Genomic DNA, 8613 nt, shown 5'->3' on the forward strand with positions numbered 1-8613 from the left:
GCAGTCGTAAGAGGGGGGTGATGTTCCTGGTGGGTTCTATCGCTGGCTCGAAACAGGCCAACCCCGGAGACCAGAGTCCCGACTTCGGTGAGTTTTGCCCGCGCAAATTGAAGCCGCCAGGATTAATGGAATCACTAATTTTTACTATTCCCGCGTAATCGCTTTTTCCTCCAGCTTTTCCGTTCCTTCCACCGGACGGGGGAGAGAGAGGGGAGGGGGGCGAGAAATAATTAGATTTACCTGGCTTCGCCCCGACAGTCCGTGGAAATTTCTTACGATCTTTCTCCGTGGCACTGTCGAAGAAACGGTCGGTACGCTCGCCGGTTAAAATGGCGGGAGCTCGTGCCAGAAACGCTGAAACGACGCGTCCGTATATTATTCCATTTATGCTCGAACCACCGACTGGGTGGGGGGGGGCGGATATTGAAAGCAGCACGGTTAAATGTATTGCTGACTGGCTTGGTAACTCTTGCCAGAAGCAGTTAAACCACTCGGGCCAATGTCGGGCGAAAAAGAAGGAACTCTCGGTACTTACCTTGATTAGTCGGGAGGATGTGTCTACATCGTACGGCGGGTCACGGAAGTTTAGGATCCGACGTGGGCAACGTCGAAAAGAACGTACGGGACTTTAACCTTAATAACGTTTATTACACCGTCGGGGACAAAAAGATAAAACACCCTATTAATTTCACAACTTTTATACGACGGTACACTTAAACCGTATTTATCGTGTACGCGTCCCTTTTCAACTATTTTATATTCCGTTGAATTATCGCGGTAGCACTTGGCATATATTCAGGGAGAACGATGGGACAAGTATTTCAACGTTTTTAAATAGAATTTATTCCTTTCGCGCATCCATGGTTTGGAAGCGATTTATAATAAAAGTTTCTGTACTGTTTACAAAGTACGCGAAGCTTTCGTCGAATTGACACTCGTGAAAATAGTAAACGCCAGTAGACACGAGACCACCAATTTCTCTGGATGTACGTTCGTTTTTCCGATTAATTGCTTTTTCCATCTACCTGTTGCCCCCAAGAACGAGCAAATTCTGGCAGTTCTGGTCTCAGAAGCAAGACCTCCGTTTGTCTGGGTCTAGCCTCTGGGAGGGAAGCTCGATCTTTGAAGAGTTTCGGTTCCTTCTCGTGATCAAAGACGTCCGTTGATCCTTGCAGACGAGATTGTCGTCCCTGTTGAAAACCGCGGAGGATTTGCACATCAAGGGTCTGGCCGAAGTGAGCTGGCGCAGCGACTCCTCGCAGAACGACCTGAGCAACAGCGGGCACAGTCCCGGCGCGGCGCCTCCGGGCGTCGAGACGGTCCTCAGGGAAGGGGACGCCGACGAACCGCCGCCTCCGAAGCAGAGACGCAGAGGGCGTCCGCCCCTGGACGATCCACCCTCGGCCCACGACGTCTTCACACCGAAAATCACCTGCATCACCGGAAATGTACGTCTACTGTCACCTTCAGACCTCTTCGTGCCCGTTTAATTCATCCGCCAGCGAGCCCTGCAACAAAGGGCGCGTCTCTAGAAATTAAATCCCCCAACAACGACGACCGGGTTTAGCTCGAAACAAAGTTTTAAACGCTATCTCTGCGCGAAATGAAATTTAATTTTTTTTTACTCCCTCGAACCGTTCCGAAATGTATTTATATTTAAACCGACGATTGTTTCGACCTAAATCGTGTCTTCGCTAAAGAATTCTTGTCGCTATAAATATTCAGGAAAAGAAACTGTGCCAGATATTTTTGGGATCCCAAATAAGATCAAACCCGGGAAAACTTGCTCGGAAAGTTTCCTCGTAGAATCTCCCAGTCGCTTTTTATTCGGATTAAATATTAATTAATTCATGGCTGAATAAATAAACATGGAATAATTTCTTTTCTGAGAGATAAAGTAAACTGCACGCGACAGAGGGGCTCGGGGCTTAATATATTGCGGGGGGATGAAAGATCGGTCCTGAAAGGACTTTGTGGACGATTTTCGTCGCGAAACCTGGCAAAAATTACTCGACGCTGTTCGCAGAATCGATCTTTTTTTTTACCCTTGCGACTCTATATCGATCGCGATCTAACGTTTGCTGCTCTAACGCGTCTGTTCTAACCTTTTCGATTTCCCAGGAGGAAATGATGAGCGAGGGCGGCGACCACGAGAGCTGGGACGACGAAATGATGATCAACGAGAGTAACGAAACGCCACTGCCGGTTGTAAGAGACGCTTATATCAGTTCCAAATTAATTTATCGGCTCGTTCCGTGAGTCTTTGTGCTTTTTTTTTAAATAAACAACCATCGTAACTCACGATACAAACTAGTCCCGAGGAAAGAACCCTGCAATATGTCCGTACGTTGATAATAAAAAATTGAGGGCTAATTTATTGGAAGAATTTTGCGAGCAAAGACTTGGGAAACGACTCGATATACACAGGGCGTTTCCTTTACAGTTCAAGTTCCTTTAATCGCTAAACTAAATTATAAACGTGCTGCTAAGATCGAGGAACAACGAGGTCGCGACGTTCATTAATAAACATGAACTAAGATGCTCGGGACGATATAATTGTCCAGTAATTTTTATATCGAGTAATAATTGCACCGATTATTCTTTATTTTTAGAATCGTAGTTTACGAGGCTTCAGTAATCGTCTCGTTTTTAAAATAGAATAGCTTCATGATCACTCTGATCTTTTTCTGTACCTTCTTAATTATCAAAGGAAACACCCTTAACACGCAGTGATTTTAACGCCCGTTGTCGCTTGTTGCAGCTATCGTACATGTCCAAGGATGACAGCATATGCGATCAGGAAAAGAAAGGTACGTTGGTACTAATTACCAGGAGTAGTTAAACGAACGTTTTGGAGGAGATCAAGGGATAAAAATTGAATATGAATCGTCGTTTCTCGTTGCAGTGTTTTCCACGCCCTCGAATTCCAACGCCACGAATCCATCGATCCCCGAGCAATTCCGAGACGTCGTGAAGATGAACGATTACCTGACGACGGGACGCCGCCAAGAGTTCTGGGAGGAGCCGTTTACGCGGCGCGTTATGGACGCCATTAAAAGCAAAGAACTGGAAATGAAGACTGCCGCCGAGATACTTGGCGTGTCCTACGGAACCCTCTATGGCAGATATCGCGACAGTTATGGCTGCCTGAAACATCCGTATAGGTAAATGGAAGAACACTCTCGATCCGCCTTTGTCGCGACCGGTTGCTGCCTTCTATCGTGCTTTACGAGCGGATCTCTCGTACGCGAGACCAGCTCGTAACTTCCACATTGAGGAATCTTTCGAGACGCTTCAGCGCCAGGCATATTCATTTATTTCATTTGTAAACGTCTGCAAAACGATACGGCTCTCTTTAGATTCTGTTAGCGAGGTCCTACTGGTCTTAGAAATGCAATCTATGAACAGTGGTGGACCGTTTAGCTGGTCGTTCCGATAGAAAGGAGAGGTTAAAATCGACGCGTATGGTTCTGTTGATAGAGTAAGGGACTTCTGGTCGGAGCCAGGTCCGGCAGACGTGCTGGCAAAGCTCCGGAGGAAGGAGATCACGTTGTTCCGCGCGGCAGAGTTCCTGAACGTGACCGTCCATACGTTGGCGACCTATCTGTCGACGCTGCAGGGCCCGGACAGGATCTCCCTGGCCGGTGACCTGAGCGTCGCGTCCGGTCAGGTAGACGGGAACAACGAGACGCCGGAGAACAACGACTCGATGAACGACATCCTGCAGAAGATAAACGCGAACGCGGCCACCACGGGGACGCTGTCCTCGTCCACGTCCATAAAACGGGAGGGCGGCGGTTACATCGATGTGCCGACGGCGGTGCCGAAGGCGGCCACGTCCGTGCTGGAGAACAATCCGGACATCACGATCGTGAAGACGGAGAACGCGCCGCGCAAGCGGGAGTACGCGAAAGTATCGAACACGGAGAACAACAACGCGAAGCTGATGAGCGGCGGGGCGGTGAGCGAGGTGACGCAGCAACAATCGACGCAGCAGCAACAGCCGTTGCAGCAACCGTTGCAGCAACAGCAAAAGATCACCGACCAGCTGTCGTTAAACAACGACAACAGCAAACCCTAACTATTCAGGCCTTATCTGCAGCCGGCGAATCCCCGTGCACCGAGCGTTAGCTACAACAGGTCCGAGCTGTGCCCCCGCAGTTTCTACTCGAACGTGTTTACCCGCTTCCTCACGAATTTTCATTTGAAGTAGACGACAAAGGGGTGAACCGCGCGTCGTCCCGTTCGCGAACAAAGACCGTTCTCTCCATTCGTCGCTGCCTTCTCCTCCCAATCGTTGAAACGCTCCGCGCACGCCAGCAGAGAGTAGCTTTTAGACAATCTCGCGTGTACTGATCGTCCTCGTGGCACCTGGCCGTAGTTGCATCGAGGACGGGAGAGGTCTAATCACGAGCGGTAAAAAATAGATATCCCGGAGACGGATACGCGTCGAACGACCTTCGGCTTCTGCCCGATGCAACGCCGGCCGGTCGTAATATATATTTTCCGAGTATAGAGATACAGAAGAGAGTGTGTCCGAACCGGAGAGCGATTCCTTCGTAAATTTAGTACCTAGCGAAATATATACAATCTGTATGGTTATCCGTTACTTCAGAATTGGTTCGCTTCAAATCCAAGTCGTCTGGTAGCCCCGACCGAGCGTATTCGGGACACGTTTTTTGGCCTTCGGGAACAAGGAAATAAAGAGAGGGGGAGGGAGGGGGGAGGGGGGATGGGAACGGGGGTCAGAAACGAAAATAAAGGGAAACGAAACGTGTGTGACAAAGTTCAATCGAAGTTCCTTTTGAATAACGATGCGCGTGAAGGGTGTATCGCGAAAAGAATGCCTAGACTATTTTCTGCCGCATGTGTCTGTATGGTAGCACCTAAAGAGCGACAATATTATTCACCCGCAGCCCCCGTAGGTCCGTCGGAGCGTAGAGAGTCCCAGCCACCACGGAGCCATCCCTCGAACGAACAGAATCGTTTCTCGTGCAGCGATCGTCGCCGATTCCCAGCGAACGTTGCCACGCTTCCGCGAACTCGAGGAAGCCTTAACTAACCGTTAGAGTTCCGTAAGGGTACGCGTTCGCCGACGTAAAATTTCTTTCCGACCGTATCGGGATCGCGAGGATCGAGAAATCCTCGACGATCGCTTCCGACACACCGTCTGCAACCTCGAATAACGGTTACGAGTTCTATTTTCTTTTTTCCTCGCACAGTCTCTAGAGAGCGTTGGGCGCGATTACTCGAATCGAAATTCGATTTCGAGTTAATTTTTGTCGATCAATCGTCGAGGTGATCCAAAGTGATCTTTAATCTGTCGACCAAACCGTTTATTTAATCGACCAAAAACGAGCTGATTTATTATTGAACTGGAACGATAACATTCATTTGCCATTAACAGAGGGAAAACGGTCCGATACAAGTCGATCGAACAAATTTAGAATTATGATTATTTAATGCGACATCAGAGAAACGGATTAACGCGTCGACTGCCACGACAGTCTTATTTTATAGCGTTTCTAATGACAATAATATTATTGAAAACTTTACAGATATCAGGGTTTTATTTTGAGTATTTTACGGTTTGTTTCTTTTTACCGAAAACCACTGTGAAAGGGTTTAAGAGTCGCGAGTTTGCAATTCCGATAGCAGTCACCGTGTTAATCGAGTTCCAATTCGACTAATGTTCGATCGATCGATTATTGCCCAACGCTGGTCCCTGCCTATCGCTTCGTCCCTATTTGTTTTTTTTTTTTTGTTAGAATGGTATATGGAGTAGAATTTATCGCACATAGAGGAGAGGTACATTTTAGAGGCGACGTTTAGGTATCACGCGCGCGAGCCTTTTCTTTAATTTTTTTTTTATATATATATATATATATATATATGTGTGTGTGTGTTGTATGCTGTAGAGACTTTTAAGTGGCTTTTATTTAAGCGACGATTGCCGGATCGACGACGAAAGGTGATTTATCTCGAAGAAAAATTAATGATACACACGCGTATTAAACGTCCATTGTAAATAATCGGTGCAGTAGCGAGTCCTAAAAACTAATCTTTATATTATTTTGTCGCGTAGCGCGCGGGCAGCGCGCTCTTTTTAAAACGGAGGAACGACAGGTAAAGGGGAGAGGGTAGAGGGAGGGGGATAAGTACGCCTGGATTTTTATAGTGACCGTGCAATAACGTTTCGAGTCTTTCGCTCGTTAAAGGCGAAAAGAAAGTAGAACGAGAAAAACGCGACGAGAAGACGTCGAGAATAGATGAATCGATCGACGATATGCCTTTCGGTTGGTGCGCGCGCGCCATCTCGCGATTTCCCTTTTCTAAGTTCACTTCCGTATGTGTCGAGGGGCGGAGCGGGTGGGGGGGTGGCGTTGTTTTTCGTGGTCCGTACGAACGGCTGGACGCGAGAACGCGAGAGAACCCGAGAAACCGTCGTTTAAAAACCGTACTTCTCCGCGCGGGAGACTGGAAAACGAAACGAGTATTCCTGATCGCTGATGGTGGGTAAAACGAGGCCGAGCAAAGCAAAAGGGAGAGAAGAAAAAAAAAAAAAAGATGAAAACACTATGTAAGAACTAAATAGTATAGTAGATGTATTCTCGATATATGATATTTTTCGACGATAATAAGACTTTAGTTGCGTTTTGGGAGGACTCACGCGACGTGGAGGGTACTTGTAAAGTAATCCGAGGAGAATTCCGTGTGTAATAACTGTAAGAGCCGTGGAGAACGAAGGTGGAGAGACACAGACAGTGTGTTCCGTTGGATAATTACTTGGACATAACGAGGAGAGATGGAAACGAAAACAAAAACAAACAAAAAAAAAAAAAACAAACAAACAAAACAAAAACAAAAGCGGTACTGTGAAGTGTGTACATACAGAAAGTGTAGGTTTATATAGAACGGGTGGAATGCATGGGGAACGTGAGAACATTATACATATATAGATATATATATAGATATATATATCCCTTTTTCTCTAGAGAAAAATTCTAAAAATCGACTGACTACTAATTGATAAAGATGATGTTTAAATGATAGATCGCTCCGCGAGCCAGGAGGAATAGTGCGACGAGGAACAGAGTAGTATTTTCCGGAACGCGAGAAAGCTATTTTACGTTATTTTTTTTTTTTTCGTTCGTTTTATACTATACATATACATATATATATATATATATATATATTTTTTTTTCTCCAGTTTTTAGTGAACGTATCATTTATTTTTACCGTCGGACTCGAGTCGATGCGTAAAACGATCGAGGGCTTTTGATTACTTTACGAGTGCTCTGGACCCCGACCATTTTACCGCGTACAAGTATCATTTTATACGGTAGAACTTTTTTGCACCGGTTCGATGTTTTAATTCGTGAACTGTTGAAATACCATCGAGGATAGATCTGTTCATTTTATTTCGCTCATTAATTTAACTATCGTCGAATTTCATTGTGTCTCTCATTTCGAACCCTTGTACATTAAATGACTAGTAGTTTCTTTCTCTCTCTCGTTCATTATCATTATTATTATTATTATTATTATTATTATTATTATTATTATTATTATTATTATTCACCTTTTTTATGTAAAATAAGACTAAGACATACCAAATGAGAAATGTAAGGACAAGTTTTGTTAGGTTATAGTACTATATCGCATATCAAGAACGCAAGAATACATGCGCTGAAAGCACTCTGTATTGCCTATGCACGTCTCGGTGAAACTCAGTAATCGGGACGCCACAAGACCACTTTTACTCTAGCAAGAGTATACGACTAGAAGTATTAATATTTAATATTAATAATCAACGCGGATTGTCCAGAATGGATGGTCATGTTTTTGAGGATCAACGTCGAGCCACCGAACAAAGAAAGGAAAGAACTCGATTTTTAATTTCTCTAGACCATTTATACAACATACGCGTATATACATGTATCGTTTTCGTTTTTTCGTTTTTCTTTTTTTTTTTACTTATATATATATATATATATCTATAATTTTTATATCGGCCATTGATCCTTGGAATGATTCCTACTTTGCCGCCGTCCACACGGACACCAAACGAACCAAACGGTAGTCTTTTCCCTTACCCTTTTACGATGCCTCTCTCTTTTATCCAGAGACCACGGAATCATTTTTAAACGCGACCGTTCCTCGCGAGAGTACAAATTACACGGCCGCTCGTCGACCCTCTCGATAATAATTGCGTGCAGGCGAAACACGTTGACCGTTCAAGGCCATCCCCAAAAACCCCCCACCGTTTAGTCGCCAAGACGGGCAGAATTCTCGCGCGGATAAAAACATTTCAAATAACGAAACGAGTTTTTCCTTTCATTTTTATTCGACGCTCGATAAAAAATTCTGCCCGTCCTCGAACCGGAGATGGCTTCGAACCACCAAGGGTTGATCATCCGGACCGTTCAAGGTCTCCTGTCACGCGTAACGGGCAAAATTTTTGGAGTAACGAGATTTCAGATTTGTTGTTCGTTCGATAAAAATTACGATCGAGTTATAATCAGAAAATTCTGCCCTGAAGGGGGGGTGACCTTGAGCGGCCAAGAGGGTCGACGATTGCCCGTGGACGATTTAAACGAGACGTTTCTATCG

At 45.4% G+C, this 8613-nt stretch overlaps 1 protein-coding gene across 2 annotated transcripts in view; it reads left to right on the forward strand.

Annotated features, from left to right (window-relative positions):
• Positions 1 to 6247, forward strand: part of LOC122396463 — a 99187-nt gene extending 92940 nt beyond the window's left edge. Inside the window, exons 6-10 of one of the 2 annotated variants that reach the window (XM_043394903.1) lie at positions 1176 to 1448; positions 2122 to 2208; positions 2762 to 2810; positions 2906 to 3164; positions 3481 to 6247. In XM_043394903.1, coding sequence (XP_043250838.1) covers positions 1176 to 1448; positions 2122 to 2208; positions 2762 to 2810; positions 2906 to 3164; positions 3481 to 4081 — 1269 coding nt within the window. In that variant the 3' untranslated portion in view covers positions 4082 to 6247. The remainder of the gene's footprint in view (positions 1 to 1175; positions 1449 to 2121; positions 2209 to 2761; positions 2811 to 2905; positions 3165 to 3480) is intronic. The other variant, XM_043394904.1, reaches the window with a different exon arrangement.
• Positions 6248 to 8613: the final 2366 nt, after the last annotated feature.

The sequence above is a fragment of the Colletes gigas genome, unplaced genomic scaffold, assembly GCF_013123115.1.
Source record: "Colletes gigas isolate AHSC1104 unplaced genomic scaffold, ASM1312311v1 Colletes_gigas_Sc00007, whole genome shotgun sequence".
In the NCBI taxonomy this organism is placed as follows: Eukaryota; Metazoa; Arthropoda; class Insecta; order Hymenoptera; family Colletidae; genus Colletes; species Colletes gigas.